This window comes from Ailuropoda melanoleuca, chromosome 2, assembly GCF_002007445.2.
Source record: "Ailuropoda melanoleuca isolate Jingjing chromosome 2, ASM200744v2, whole genome shotgun sequence".
Lineage (NCBI taxonomy): Eukaryota > Metazoa > Chordata > Mammalia > Carnivora > Ursidae > Ailuropoda > Ailuropoda melanoleuca.
In genome coordinates this window covers 4,819,792-4,835,558 of record NC_048219.1, presented here as the reverse complement: position 1 = coordinate 4,835,558, position 15,767 = coordinate 4,819,792, and the positions used below count along the sequence as shown (strand labels likewise).

The following is a 15,767-nucleotide window of genomic DNA, read 5'->3' as shown; positions in this document are numbered from 1 at the left end:
GGGAGGTGGGGGCGGGGCCCGGGACGTGGTCCTGCTTCTCCAGAGAAAAGGCTCACTTGGAGGTCATTCGCTGCACCGCCTGGTTTCATGAAGGAGGACGTTCCTGCTCCTTGGCTCCTACAGATATTTCCTGGGGGTACTCTGTGCGCGGACTTGGGCTAGGCCCATCATTTAGTCACTAAGCAAACACGTAGGGACACCCACCACGCGCCCCGCGTGCTGCCCGGCTCCGGGGATCGACACCAGTAGACACGGGCCCTGCCTCCAGGAGCTCCCTGTCCCCTGAGGGACATGGGCGTTAATCCCAGAGTGTACCTGTTATGATCGGGGCATGACTTGTCCGAGGAGCCCGTGACAAACCCAGCCTTGCGGAAGATGCCACGTGCCCCCCCCCGAGCTTTCTGAGAGAGGGGCGGGGGTGGTTGCCTCTGCCCAGGGCTGGGGCGACCCTCCGATGCCATGACTGCCCTTGGGCAGCCTTTGTAAACAGCAAAGCGATGTCGCAGCCCTGGAGACACATGGCATTGCCTGGGAGAAGTCCCCCTTGGCCCAGAGACTTCTCCCAAACAGAAAAAACGAGGGCGGCATCTCAGCTGAGACCCCAGATGGTGTCTGTGTCCCCACTGCCTGGATGGACGCGGCAGGCACCGCGAGGACTTGCAGGAGAGACGCATGCCCGGCACGGGGCTGGTCCGTACGTGGCCGGGAGAGGAGTACTTCCTCCGTTCTCCGGGCCCCCTCAGCCAGGGGGCTGGGGCGCAGGAGCCGGTGTGTGGCGGGCCCTCAGACCAGGTGGGGGCAGAGAGCTCTCTTCCGCAGTGCGGGGCATAGGCACATACCGTGAGTGGCCATTCTTCCCCGGCCCTGCAGGGCCTGCTTACAACCCATCTGGCAGATGAGTGAACCAAGGCCTAAGAGATTAAGAGCCCATTGATGACCAGGTCCAAAGTCCCCACAGCACCTACTCCCAGAGACTTCCCCGCACTTCTGAGAGTGCAGACAAGGAGGCCCCAAGCAGGAAGAGCCGGGGTGGGGGTGCGAGCTGACTCCCTTCTCCACACTCCAGGCCAAGCTTGGGGCTTCCTGGGGCTCTCCACTAAGGGTGGCCTTGCCCCCAGTCCTTGCTGTGGGCAGCAGGCATGACCCAGTGGCAGGGGGCTTGATACAGCCCCTCAGTGGGGAGAGATGGTCCCTTCTTTTCCAGTATAGAAAGCTTCTATTCTTGGCCCTGCTGGGCCCCAAGGTGGGGAGAGACCCAGGGGCTAGTGAGTTTGAGACATTCGATGGTTCTTGAGGCCGGCGGGGGGGCTGCCGCATGCGGGTCTGAGCTCAAGAGACCGGAAGAGGTCATCTGCTCCCCAGGTTCCTGCCCACCCCCGACCAAAAGCTGGCCATGCTTCCATCTCCCATAGGCCAGCCCTTGTCAGGGTATGCTAGCCTAACACTCCAGGCCTTTCCCTGCCACAGGCGGAGCTGGGGCCCAGCGGGGCTTGGAGCCCAGCCAGGGTGCCCCGGAATCTAGAAGCTGAGGGCAAACAGTGGTTTCCTGCGCAGCAGCTCCCACGGAAGGAAAAGCTACCTCTCCCCGGCCACAGTTGCATGGACGTGGCTTAGAAATCGGTGCCTACAGGAGCTTGAGGCAAGCCTCCTCACCCCTGTCTGGCCGCTAAGGGCCCGGCCAGAACCCCTACCTCCACTCTGGGGCTGGGAGGAGAAGAGGCCGGGCCTGTATGGGGCGTGGCTGACCCAGTCCTTCCCCTTCTGCTGCATCCTGAGCCGGGGCCCCCCAGCCCCTCCCTGTACACCCACGGCGGCCTGTGTGGCCCTCTGCCCCAGGCAGCTCTCCCCCTCCCAGGGCCTGTGCTCTCTGGAGTGAACTTTGCCGTCAGGTGGACCTGGCTAGGGGTCCGGCTCTGCCAGGCACCAGCCGTGATCTCAGGTGGATGACTTCACCTCTCGGAACCTCAGTATTGTCATCTGTGATGTGGGAAGAAGAGGAGTGTTGGCAGGGCCAGGTTTTGGGCCCCCTTGTTGGCATTCCCCCTGTGGTGGGGTGAGCCTCTGCCCTCAGACTCTGCCCTGGGGATCCCCCTCAGGGCATCCTGCCATCACTTCCCTTAATGCCCCTTAATAGCTTTGACCCCCTGGCTTTGGTCACTAGTAAGCAGTGCCGAGGCCCCGACCCCTCCAGACGCCAGCCCCCAGCCCCCTCAGCTGTGGCTGCCCACGGTGGGGGCTTCTCACAGCTCAAAGGGCTCATTCAGCCACCATGCAGCGGTTGGGGCAATTTGGAGAAGAAAATAAACATTTCCTTCCAGTGTTGGGATTGGCTGCTCCTCAGGCGACCAGCTCGGGTTTCCTGGGGCTACTGGGCTGGGGGGGGGGCAGCAGCCACAGGGGTGCTGAGGGCAGACACTTCCCCCACCAGCCTGGCAATGAGACAGGAGAGGAGAGTGGCAGTGTGGGTGAGCCCAGCTCAGAGCGCACAGCCCATGTGAACTCCAGGGGCCACACACACCACCAGGCCCAAGTCCACCTTGCACGGCCCTGTGCTTCCTGGGCTGTAGCCCTGCTGTCGAGTTCTGGGGTCCCTGCTTGGGTTTCTTTTGTTTGGTGAACGGGGCTCCCGTCGCATGGGTGGCACTCACTTCCTGGGCTCGGAGTGGGGGTGTTAACCTTGTGCGTGGCTCTGCTCAGGGAGCCAGGCACTGCCCACAAGGCCTTCTGCCCTGGTGTGCTGAGCGTGGGGAGCCAGGCGCCTCTGATCCCTTAGGCTCTGGGGCAGCACTGAGCAGCCAGGGGGCCTGTTAGAATACTAGATGTTCCAGAAGGCCCCAGTCCCCTGGCCCCTTGTCCCCACATCCACCCACCTGGGGCCTGGGAGCACTGTTCTGTTCTGATTCACAGAACCAGAGCCCACTGCTAAGGCAACACCCCCAGTGGAGCCCTGAGAAGTTACAGGTGTCCCCTGCGGTCACACAGCACCTCCGGCAGATCTAGGGAAACTAGAGGCCCGAGGGTACCTGCCGCTCGCCGCCCCCAGCCGAGCCTCGGCCAGAGTGGGCAGTGCTCACCTAGAGCCGCCCACGTGACGGGGACGGGTCTCCCTCTGAGTCCTGTGAGGTGGGGGTGACACAGAGGGGTTGGGGCCAGACAGACGCGCCTGCCCGACCAGTGCTGGGGGTTCGTCCACCTCTCCACTGCTGCCCAGAGTCACCCCCTTGGCCAGGCTACAAAGAAGGTCCAGGGTCAAGGATTCCTCTTTGCAGGGCCCTGCATGGGCCAGTTCTCCTGGGTGCTCGGAGCAAGAGGTGTTCTGGCCAGTACACAGTACAAACCCTCATCAGCCTCTATTCTGTGTCCGGTCCAAGCACTTTACATGTAGTAACTAATCCCTAGCACTGTTACTGTCTGTATTTTTCATGTGGGAAGATTGATGCACAGAGAGGTTAAGTGACTTGCCCAAGGACACACAGCCAGTAAGTATCGGACCCAGGATAAGTGCTGTGCTGGGCTGCCTCAGAGGCGGGGCTGCTACCTATCAGGCACATGCCAGGACTCAGAACGTGAGCCCTGGAATTTTGTGCCAGGTCCAATGTGCTGTGTCACCCTTAGGCAAGTGCCTCATTCTCTCTGGACACGAGTTTTCCTACTGAAGGGGTTAGACTCAATCCTGAAGCCCCTTTGAATGCTGAGGTTTGGGGGGTCTGTGACTACAAAAGTAGGAGGCAGAAGCTGGGAGGCCCTTGTCTTGGAGTCCAGTGAGGAGCCATACCTGAGGGAGCCAGGGCAGGGCCTGGGCGGGACGCTGGGTCCCCCCCCGAGGGAAGGCAGGGCCTGGGCCACCACGCCGCTCTGGCTGCCATCTCGCCTTGCTGCTGAGCAAGTGGAGGCGGCATCTCATCGATGTCTGGCCACCAGTGAGCCCCAGCCTTCAGGACAGCCGGGGAGACACGGGCCCCGGGTAAGGGACAGAAAGTGGCTGTGGAGCCAGCCCCCCAGCACCGGCAGGAGCTCACGGACGCCACCTGAGCCCCACCTGCGCAGGAGAGGGGTGCACACCCAGCAGCAGGGAGCAGAAAGCAGAGGCCCCAGAATGAGCTCCAGTCCTTCCTGTGCAGCATTAGGAAAATCAGTCTCTCTCTCTCTCTCTGGGCCTCAGTTTCCTTATCTGTAAAAGCAGCCTCCAGCTCCCAAGCTCAGAGCACCCCCAGAGACTCTTCCTACCCGCAGTCTTACCAGCTCTTTGCGGGGAGGGAGGAAGGCAGAAGCTGCCCCTCACCCCCTCCCCGCCCCAGCAGCCCAGGGGGGCCCGCCTTCATGCCCTGGACAGGCCTCTGACCTGCTGCGCTGGAAAGAGGACTCCATGAGGAGAAAGAAAAGTCCTCCCCCTTCTTCCCCTGCCCAAGGAGGCCCCCACGGCCACCCGTGGCCCCGGCCCCTGTGCTCACCTGCCTCCCAGGTGGGGCCGGATTCTGAGTCAGGCAGGCTCTGGCCTGCAGGCCGCCCAGAGCAGTCAGAGCAGAAGCAGATCTAGAAGGAGGGGCTCCTGTCAATGCCTTGTGAACCAGAGGCCCGAGGTCAATCTTTTTTTTTTTTTTTTTTTTAAGATTCACTTATTTATTGGAGAGAAAAGAGCGCATATGCTCGGGGGGAGGCGCAGAGAGAGAGAGTCTAAAGCAGACTCCCCGCTGAACTAGTAGCCCCACACGGGGCTCGATCTCACAACCCCGGGATTGTGACCTGAGCCAAAACCAAGTCCCCCCCAACGGGGCCACCCGGGCGCCCCTCCCAAGGTTGTTCTGAAAGACGGCCCCTGGGGTGCTGTCCGACCGCGACTGACTGTCCCCCTTGCTGTCCCCCAGGCACCTCGGACTTGAACCCTTTCTCCGACCCCCGCCAGTTTGACCGCTCCTTCCCAGCGCTGCAGACGTTCACGGAGAGCCGCTTCCCCGACCCCAGGATGCATTACCCCGGGGCCATGTCGGCAGCCTTCCCCTACAGCGCCACACCCTCGGGCAGCCTCAGCGTGGCCAGCATGCCAGCCACCAGCCGCTTCCACCACACCTACCTCCCGCCACCCTACCCGGGGGCCCCGCAGAACCAGAGCGGGCCTTTCCAGGCCAACCCGTCCCCCTATCACCTCTACTATGGCGCATCCTCCGGCTCCTACCAGTTCTCCATGGTGGCGGGCAGCAGCAGCGGGGGCGACCGCTCCCCCACCCGCATGCTGGCCTCCTGCACCAGCAGCGCCTCTGTGGCCGCCGGCAACCTCATGAACCCCAGCCTGGGTGGCCAGAGCGACAGCGTGGAGGCGGACGGCAGCCACAGCAACTCGCCCACTGCCCTAAGCACGCCGGGCCGCATGGACGAGGCCGTGTGGCGGCCCTACTGACCACCCGGGTCAAAGCGGACTGCTTCCGATGGAGGCAGGGACCCCACGAACCTTCCCGACAAGTGGCTGGCCCAGCTCTGAGGCTCGGGGCGGGAATGGGACTTATGCTCCAGGCCAATCATGGGCCCAGGGTCCACGAGCCCTGGGGCCCAGAGCTGGCGGATGGCTCTGAGAGCATCTTGTCCAACCACGTTGTTGTACAGATAGGTAGGGACCTCCCTCAGGACGCTGCCTCTAGCCCAATCCCTCGTCATCTCATCCCACATTCCTATGGGAAGGTATCCTCCTGCCACCTCCCCTGGAATGACCTGCCTGTCCCCAGCCATGCCTGGTGCTATCACAGGGCCCAGGTCTCCTGGGGGCAGAAACCATCTCTGTTCCAGAGAGAGGTGGCGTTTGCCCACATGGCTTGGCCTCTGACTCACGGGGCCCTGGGAAAACCTCCCCACCCCACCCCCCTTCCTCAGAGACCCTGTATCCCACGGGCCCAGCCCTCCCTCAGCATTTATGCGAACTGAATCAGAACTGGAAGGTTTCCCCACCCCTGAGAGGGTTTCCCCTCATTGTATAGATGGGGACAGGACCCATCCAGAGGCCCCAGGAAATCGCTGGCAGAGATGGGATGAGAACACCCCCAAATCAGCCCCCCCCAGCTCTGCTTCCCTAGAGTTCCTAACAGCTGAAAGCTCCCACCCCGTCCCAGCTGTCTGCGGGTCCCAGGCCCCAGAGGAGACTAGCCAATGGCAGCAGGTCCCTAAAACCAGGAAAAACACCTGCAGACAGGTCCTCCGTGCACTTTACCAGCCCAAGGCATTCACCCTCTGTTCTCTTGGTGGAGGGCCAGGGATCCCCCTTCCCCCCTAGGCTGGGCTCAGAATTGCCATTTTTGGAAAGAGCACAGGGACCAAGGTGGGACAGGTCCTAGCAGAAGGCATCGGGGTGAGAGGTCATGGGGTCAGATTTCAGCATCCCTGTCCCACCTTGGTCCAGCCAAGCTGTGCACACCCCCAACCCCCAGCCTTGTGGGCAGGCCTGGCCCCATCTTCCAGCCTCTGACAGCCCTCCATCTTGAACCAGTCTGTCCTCCAAAAGCTGGCTTGAACAAAAACCAGTTTTTAAAGCTGATTTTAGAATAACAAGCATCAAACATTTTCAAATCCATGGTCTCTTAGAGGTAGAGCCCTATAGGAGCAAACAGCAGCCCCTCTGCCTTCTGAGAGTGTGGTATTCTTAGGCCCTCCGGCATCCCACCCACTTCCACCCGAAGGCCCGCATTGGTGGGGACCCAAGGGAACCCCAGGTGACGCTAGAACTCACATCTGTGGCTCTCAGACATTTGCCCAAGAGGAAGTGGAGAGGTGGAGAACCACAGCCGTGGGATGGCGGCACAGAAGGGCTGGCCAGCCTCGGCGCAGCCCACCTGTACTCGGGGGAGAAGTGTTGCCCCTTTAGTTCGCCGATGGGAAAGCAGGACTTGCCCAGGGGTTCGGGCTGCACAGACGCTCATGTCTGAGTTTGGTTCTAAAAAGGCGTAAGTGGAAAAGGACAAGAAAACCCTTAAGGGCTAGACTGCGCGTGGTTTTCAGTCACTGTTTCAGCCACATCCTCTGTGGATGTGACAACCTCCCCTCCTTCGTCATCATCTCTCTGATAGCTCTCAGCCTGCCGTGCCACCCCCGACCTCTGACAGCAGCCAGGTGATACGTACAGGATACACAGCTCTGGCAAGTTAGGAAGTCCTTCTGGTGATCTTACACAAACCCTTCCCACTGCATTTTCTCTGGTCCTGTCCTCACTGGAAAAAGCAGTCTCCATCTCTTCAAGATAGCTGCTGGGGTGTCCTGCTGACTCCCTGCACCCAGGGGGCTCTCCACCCCTTCTCAGGAAGCAGCTACAAATCCATTGCCCTGGTACCTTCCTCACGCCTGTTCTCTGTGGTTGCAGACTGGCCCCCGGCCTGCGTGGGAGGCGCCCTGGGGTTCCCAGTGCCCAGCACTTTGTAGCCCCACTCCCGATTACCAGCCCTTCCTGATAACCAAGCCCTGGTAGGGGCAGAGACAGGAAATAAACGGATTCCGCCCCCCAACTAAAAGTGATGACAGCCATGCCGAGTCTGTTTCTAAGGCCCAGAGCGAGTACAGAGAGCTTGGGCGGCCAGAAATAGGTCCATATTTCCAAGGCTGCTTTAAAGTTGTCCTAGGCGAACACACTGATTGAGAAAGCATAAGGAAACAAGGGTTTTGCTACCATGTTACTGTAAGCTTGGTGGTGGTTGGTACAGAGCCTTTGTGACATACCGTCATGTCGAGGTGTTAATACCTGCCATACACACATCTTCAGTAAAACCGTCCCCGAGCCGGGAAGGGGGGAGGGCTGGAAACTGCTTTGCACTATGATTTGCTTAGTGTGTTTGTTTGCAATGCACAACTTGCTGTACAGTCAACTGTCTGTCTTCTGTACTATTTAACTGTAAAATGGAATTTTGACTGATTTGTTACGATAATATAACTCTGAGATGTGTTGAAGGGTCCCAATGCCAGACTTCAGGACTGTGTGTGTATGGGGGTGGAAGCGGGGGGGGACCTCCCACCGTGGCCAAGGAGGAACAGGGTGGGGCCTGGGTACAGGCGTAGGACTAAACCCACTGCTTGGAAGACCTCCAGCACCTTGGCCTCCCTGCCTCCACCTCCATCCGTAATCACCACAGAGACCGCTCTGGGCAAGTGCGGCCCACAGATCCCTCTCCTGGTGTGCCTGAAACCCCCGAGGAACATCAGCTCTTCAGGGTGCCACCACCCTTCATAAGTGGCCTGTGATTTTTCACAAGGAGACCGAAGGAGCAGTGTACCCCATCTTGTTCCCCAGGCTGGGAGCGGGGTGGGGGCAGAGGTGGGTGGAGCGCAGCCTCGGGGAGAGCCCCTCTGGGACCTGTGTTTGCTGGAACAGGGGCAGTTTAGCAGCAATCAGAACTACAAAGCAGGCAGCTAGGTCAGCTCCCCCAGTTTGCAGATGAGGCAGTTAAGGTGCAAAGGGGGGGTGTCACCTGGCTTCACATCTCCCCAGAGCTGTTTGTGGCTGTCAGCAGGCGCTGTGTGTGTGACTGCGTGGGGGACATGCCTTGGTCCCTGCCAGCAAAGAGGCCTGCCCGCCCCCTTGCCTGTCCAGGTGGGACTTGAGGAGGGGAATTTTCGTAGAACAGAACTTACTCTCTAATGAAAATACTACAAAACTAATCCCAAGACTTTGCCCCTTTCTGTTAGGTTGGTCTGCCTGAAACCCAACACCCGACAGGAAGTTTCCATTTCCTCGGCCTAAACCCTTGATCCAGGCCCCTGCCCCCACAGCACCCTTTGCGCCCCGGGGACGGCAGGTTGTCTCCCAGCAAGCCCCCAGGCACAGCTGCAGAATCTGAGTGTGCTCCATCGGGTGGTGTCTGCCCGGGCTGAGCAGGGCTGGGCCTCAACAGGCCAACGCTCTGCTTCCATAGATGCGTTGAGCTGGGGTCCCTTTGTAGGCAACGTGGAGATGAGGAGGGGACGGCAGTTCAAGCCCCTCCCCGCCAGCCACACCTTGGTGCCACCTTTGATGGGAGAGGAGCTGTGGCCTCCAGAGGCCCTGACTCAAAGCTCCATCGCCTTCCCCCAGCAGGCACAGACCAGCGCACCCAGCGCATCCGACGGAAGATCTGAGGCGGGAAGAAGTCCCGGGACTTGGCCCCTGGGGGCGGGGCGGGGGGGGGGTCCCAGCTTGAGGGCTGTGGGGGCAGCGCTGCAGTAACCACGGTGGCCTGCAGGTGGCAGCAGACGGGGAGCATGCACGGTCCCCTCAGGGCGGTTATTCCGAGGGACTTCCTAATGTTGGGAGGTTCGTCCTCAGGCCTGGGGAAGTGTCTCGGTGGGAAGAAGGACTTGCTTTCCCGCTTTAGCTGTGTGGCAGGGCGTGGTCCCTGTCCCTCTCTGAGCTTCCTTTCCTATTCAAATAGTACTTGAGCTCGCACAGTGTCGGTACCGGTGAGCCAGTGGGCGAAGTGGAATCACGGGTCCCCTGTCGCTAAAGGCCCTGCTTTGGGAAAGGCTGACGTCCCTAGTTCAGCAGCCCCAGAGTCCTGGGGCCCTGGCCTAGCACCACCACCTCCCCTGAGCCGCCATCAGGAGCTCAGGACATGAAGCCCGCCCAGGATCAGAAGCCCCTCGGCCTCCAGAATTCGGTTTTGGAGGCTCCAGGAGTTGCTCTGGGCTGGGCGGTGCCTACAGTCTCACCAGCCCCACGTCCACCCCACGGCCTGTGTGTGGCTGGCCTGGCCACAGGCTGAGAGCAGCGGTGCAGGCCTTGGGGCTCCCAGAAGTGGCCTCCGGGGCACGGGGCTGTGCTTGGCCCCTCCTGAGAGGGCATGTGGCCCCCAGACAGAGCACTACAGGGCTGCCGGCCACAGGCATGGCTCCGGCTTTCATTCTGAGAGGGACGTCCTGGCTGGGTTTTATGGCTAAGGGGACAATTGTGAGGGTCTTAGAAGACTCCTGGGGGGCCAGCAGGAAATATTCTAGGGAGGGGAGGGGGCTGGATGCAGACCCCATAAACACAGGCACCCAGGTTCCCCCCAGCATGGCCCAGGGGGCAGCTCTCGGCCACACCAGACACCAACTCGGCCACGTGAGCAGGGAACGGCACCTCAGTGGGTTGGTTCATTTTGGGGTCGTAAATGAAATGAGCTGTCAAACAAATGGGGGTGGGGGCAGCCAGAGTGAAAGAATGAACTGTTCCTTGCGGAAACCCAGAGTGCCCCCCATTCCTCCCCACGAGGGCCAGGGAGCTGGAAGGGGGAGGGGCCACACCCCCCAACATCCGCATCTACACCTGTGTGGTCCAGCGGCTAGAGGAGCCTGGGGGGCCGGATTCCAGCCTTCCTATTTTTATTTGCAGCTAAACTCGTGCTGTTTTATATATTTATATTCACCCACAGAGAAAGCCTGCCCTGAGCCCGGCTGGGAGGAAGCCTTCATGGGGAAGGGGAGTGGAGCAGCCCCAGAGCCAGTCTGTGGAGCCACCCTTCCTTTGTGCCCACGCTGACCGCTGGAAACAGTTGTGGCCTCGTTGGTGTCCTAATGGGTGGCAGCTGTCTGGGCCACACCGTCCCACTCTGCTCTTTCGGCCTGATGTCTGCAAGGCCTTGGCCAGGGTTGTTCGCTCATTCGCCAAACGTAGGCCCAAGCCCCACCGTACCACCAGCTGCCAGATAGCAAGAAGAAACAGCAGGTCAGTCCCAGCCATGCTCTCGAGGAGCGGACAGACAGGAAAACAGGTGTGCTAACCCACGGGATCCGTGGCGTGGCTGAGACAAGATGGAAAGATCAGGAAAGTCATCAGGCAGCGATGCGGCCGCTGGGCCTTCTAAGCAGAGGGCGCTGCAGGTGCACAGGCCTGAAGGACAGGAGCGTGGCAGAGCGGAAGGTGGAGTAACGGCGGCGACAGGATGGGGAGACAGGTGGGCCCAGGCCATAGGGGCCAGAGGCCAGTCGGAGGGGATTTGGCTCTGCAGGCCCCGGGGAGCCACGCTGAGGTGTGGCGGCACATTCGGATGGGGTGCGTGGGGGGAGAGTGCCGCGGTGGCGTGGAATGTGGGCTGCATGCAGGGCACAGGCCTGCTCCCAGGCTACTGCAGTCGTCCGGGCCAAGGAGGGCAAAGCCTGTGCAAAATGGTGGAGGAGGAGCGAAGCATTCCTAAGGCACTTTGAGCACGGAAGTCACAGGAAGGACCCCAGGCCCCAAACCTCAGCTCTGTTTTTCTGGGTTTCTCAGGGTTTGTAACACCTGATGGAGTCACCGGAGACAAGGTTGCAATAATAGTTTACAATAAGAGTTTTTATGATTGCCAATTGTGCAAACACAATAGCCCTGCCCTCTCCCTGACCTCCCACCCCACGGGTTGTCCTGCCTCGTGACAGCCCCCTGACTGCCACACCCCAGGCCACGCACAGCCTCACAGACCAAAGCGAGCAGGGGTCAGAGTCTCGGCCAGCCACCTCGCTCTCCTCCGTGGCCCAAAGATGTAATTGGTATAAGACCCTGAGTTTGAGGTTCCCAAGTTCTGTGTATTAAATTGTAAAATCACATTTTAAAGACTACATTAAATAGTGGGGCACCTGGGTGGCTCAGTTGGTTAAACATCTGACTCTTGGTTTCAGCTCAGGTCATGACCTCAGGGTCGTGAGATCGAGCCCTATGTCGGGCTCTGTGCTGGGTGTGGAACCTGCTCAAGATTCTCTCTCATAAATAAATAAATAAATAAATAAATAAATAAATAAATAAAATAAAACACTACAGTAAATAATACACAGTCATGGGAGGAAAAGGAGATAATATAGATCACCAGAAAGAACACAAGAAAAATCATCAATAATCCCACCCGGAGATAACCACTGTTAGTATTTTCAGTGTTTTTTTTTTCCCCATCCAGAACTCTATTTTCTATAAATATATAAATACTTTTCTAAAAATAAACATTTTTCTAGCCAGGTACACACTGTGTCACAGTATATCAATTAATGCATTTTAAAGAGAGAAATAAAAGTAATCTAGAATGAAATCACTGGAAGGACGGGGTTACAGCTGTTTCCATATTCTTCTTTATATTTTTTGGTATTTTCCAAAGTTCTCCAAAATGAGCACATTTGTCAGGGGGATCATATATTAAACTTCTAGACCTTGATAAACACCCAAGCAGAGGAGTTCAAGATTGGGTTTGGACTAACGCTTTTGACATTAGCTGAGGCATCACCCCTTCCAGGGAGCCTTCCTTGATAACCCCGTGCTAGGTTTGGTCCCTTCTCTGTGCATTTATCTTTGAAATAATAATAATAACAACAACAACAATAGCTAATACTGCCTGCCAGGCACTATTGTAAATATTTTGCCTTTTTTAACTGGGCTCCTTGAGGTGTATATTGTCACTATCCCCATTTTACAGATGAGGAAACTGAGGACCAAGAACAGAATTCCCTCCCAATCCTAGTAAGGACAGAGCAATACCCAAAAAGGTTGATTGCTCCCCATTAGCGGAAGGCATCGTAGACTCAGAGTAAGAACTGACTTCAGGGAAAAGGCACTATTTCCTGCACACCTGAGTTGCCCCATGGCTCGTACTTGCATCAAGACTGATCATCAAAGGGAAGAAGAAAGGAAAAAGAAATCATTTTCTAATTTTTGGTCTTTTCTTTTAAAAAGTAGAAGCAGATGGGGCACCTGGGTGGCTCAGTCCGTTAAGCATCTGCCTTCAGCTCAGGTCATGATCTCAGGGTCCTGGGGTCGAGCCCCACATCAGTCTCCCTGCTTGGCGGGGAGTCTGATTCTCCCTCTCCCTCTGTTGTTCTCCCTGCTTCTGCTCTCTCTCTCTCTCTCTCAAATAAATTTAAAAAAATAAAACAAAAAGCAGAAGCAGAAAGGACATGAGGCTTTATGGCCCTTTCTGTGCTTCTAAGGGTGACGTGTCTGCCTTTCTGGGTTGTGATTCTGAGAGTCATGAAGCAGGAAATCGAAAGACGGAAATCCATGTCTGTGCACCCTCTGGTGACCCCCTCAGTCCATCCTTCCCCATTCTGAGAGGACGCCCCATGAACGAGGCCTCCCCGGAGGCGGGCCGTGGGGCTCGCCCCCCCTGGATCCGCACACAGGGGGGCTATCTGCCGAGGTGGCAGTCTCGCCCTGCCTCACACAAGTTCTATTTCTCTTTGCATGAAAACAACTCAGTCCTAAATCACCAACGCCTGAAATTAGAAAAATACGAGGCCCATATTATCATAAAACGATTTTAACACGATGGGGCCCGCCTGGTGGCAGGAGGGGTGGCCAAGAGCTCCATGGCGGCCCCTTCCAGTTGCAGCCCCTGGAAATGCTCAGAGGGACGCGAAATTTGGTTTTCATTAGCAGCGAATGTGAGGAGTTCTGTCGCTCTGAATGGACCTTTGATTCTGGCTGGCGGTGGAATCTTTCCAGGGCCCAGTGAGTTTTGTTTTGTTTTGTGTTTTTTTCATAGAAAATGGGCCAGGCCCTCCTCGCTTATATCTCCCTGGACTACGCAGGGATTGGGCAACACCCCAACCTCTTGACTTCTAAAGTCAACAGCTGGAGCCGGCAAGAGAGGCACCGAGACCATTTGGCTTTATTGACTCTGAGGTTTTATTAAAAATGTTATGTTTCCTTGAGGTCTGCGCCAGACCCAACAAGAAGACCGGCCAGTGAGGGGCTGGCCTGGGCCAAGGGGATTTTCAGCACCTGGGAGACAGCCTACCTTGACCTGCTTTCTCCCGCCCCAGTGACCCCCAGAAATGGCCTTCGCTTTAGAATCTCCGCAGAAAACCCAACTTCTTCCCTTCTGTCCACTTCAAGTGAAAGAACATTGGCCTTCTCTTCAATTCATTCGGTGGGTGTCGGCTCAGCCCCTCTGGGCTGTTGGGTGCGCGAGTCCCAGCCCCGCGCAGTGGCGGCCCTAGGTGGAGAGGGAGGCCACAGTCAAATCCGTCACCTGATTTCACATAGTAGTAAGAGCTGTAAAAAGTAAATAGGAGAGTGAGCGGGAGGAAGACTGGGAGCCGGGAGGCGACGTGAGGTCCAGGAGGGTCCCTCTGAGGAGGGGACAGCACAGGATCTGAGCTGCTGGGCTTGCTGCGGTCTCTCCAGTGGGCAGACCCTCAAGGCGGCTAGAATTGGATACACAGCTACTGATTTAACCAGGACTTTCTTCGTGACGTCTGGCAGTGGAGAGGATCCAAGGCCGTTTGCCCTTACAAGGCAGGGTGCGCCGAACAGCTTCCTGGCCCTGCCCAAGGGCTATGTTAGGGCTTGTTCCCCACCAGATCACAGCCAGGGACTGTCCTAGCTCAGGTTCCCAGAGGCAGATCGGGAGGGAGCAATCTGTGGGTTGTGGGCTTCCAGAAGTGGAATGAGGGAAGGGGCACCGAGCAAGGGGAGAAAGCTGATCGGGGAGGTCTTTGGGCTGGAGACTGGCCTCATGCTGGTCTCACAGGGGCCTTTCGAGCATAAACTGCACCACTGAGGTGCCCATCCCCACAGACAGCCAGCCTTTCGGACTCCAGTGTCGGTCAGCCAGACTGTGGCTTGCCTGTCTCCAGGAGAGACGTAACCTCCCTGGTAAGATCCCTACTATTGGGCAGAGAGCAGATCTCCAGAGAAAGGGGCAGACGTGTGCTGTTAGCAGCTAACCCTCGCATGATGTCAACACGATGGACCTGGGTGATCTCTGTGGAATGTCAAGATTACCAAGGACATGGTAGTGGAAGCTTCTGGAAAGTTACTCACATCCCCTTCATGGGCCAGTGCCCCCCCGTCCCCCTGCTGCTGTGACTCTGGGGAGCAGGGAGTGGCAGACCGTGTGTGCCAGAGGGTGGAAGATAAACCCCATGAAGGTTAGGGGATCATCGTGTTGATGAAGATATTAAGGCACCAGGGGCTGAGGTGTGCCGAGCTGTCACCTCTAAGACAAAACATTATGTGTTGTACCTTTCACCTTCTACCACGAGGCAGGCCAAAAAAGGCCCCCCAAAAGATATGTCCATGTCCTGATCCCTGACACCTGTGGATATTACCTTATTTGGAAAATGAGTCTTTACTTTAAGGATCTCAAGATGAGGATATCATCTTGGGTTCTCTAAGCAGGTCCTAAATCCAATGACAAATGTCCTTATAAGAGATACGCAGAGAACAGGAGGTAGCAATGCGACCACAGAGACAGAGATGGGAGTAATGAAGCCACAGGCCAATGAATGTCGGGGCCACCAGGGGCTAGAGGAAGGCAAAGAGTGAATTCTCCTTGGAGCCTTCAGAGGAAACACGGCCCTGCCAACACCTTGATTTTAGGCTTCTGACTCCAAGAACTTGGAGGGAATCTATTGTTCAAAGGACCCTCTTTGGCCTCTTTGAATTTTGAAGCAGCATTTACCACACTCCGGAATTCCACTCTCACCTATTAGGGGAGCAGAAAGCTAGCAGGTGTTTTTAATTGTGTTAAAATACACATAACATAAAATTTACCATCTTAACCACTTCAGGTCCACATTAGCTCTCTTAAGTGGCAATAAATATATTCACATTGTCGTGGGGCCATCACCGCCATTCATCTCCAGAACTCCACATCTTGTCAAAATGAAACTCCATCCCCATTAAACAATAACCCCCCAACTCCTGGCAACCCCCATTCTACTTTCTGTCTCTGTGATCTTGACAATTCTAAGTGCCTCATATAAGTGGAATCATACAGTGTGTGTGCTTTTGTGACTGGTGGACTTCACTTACCATAATGTCCTCAAGGTCTGTCCACATTGTAGCATATGACAGGATTTCCTTCTTTTTAAGGTGAATA

At 57.1% G+C, this 15,767-nt stretch overlaps 1 protein-coding gene across 1 annotated transcript in view; it reads left to right on the top strand.

The window, feature by feature from the left end:
- RUNX3 (RUNX family transcription factor 3) overlaps positions 1 to 7,927 on the top strand; it is a 28,856-nt gene extending 20,929 nt beyond the window's left edge. The window contains exon 5 of the mRNA XM_034646834.1: positions 4,864 to 7,927. Within this exon, the coding sequence (XP_034502725.1) occupies positions 4,864 to 5,395 (532 nt within the window). The 3' untranslated portion in view covers positions 5,396 to 7,927. The remainder of the gene's footprint in view (positions 1 to 4,863) is intronic.
- The last annotated feature ends 7,840 nt before the right edge of the window (positions 7,928 to 15,767 follow it).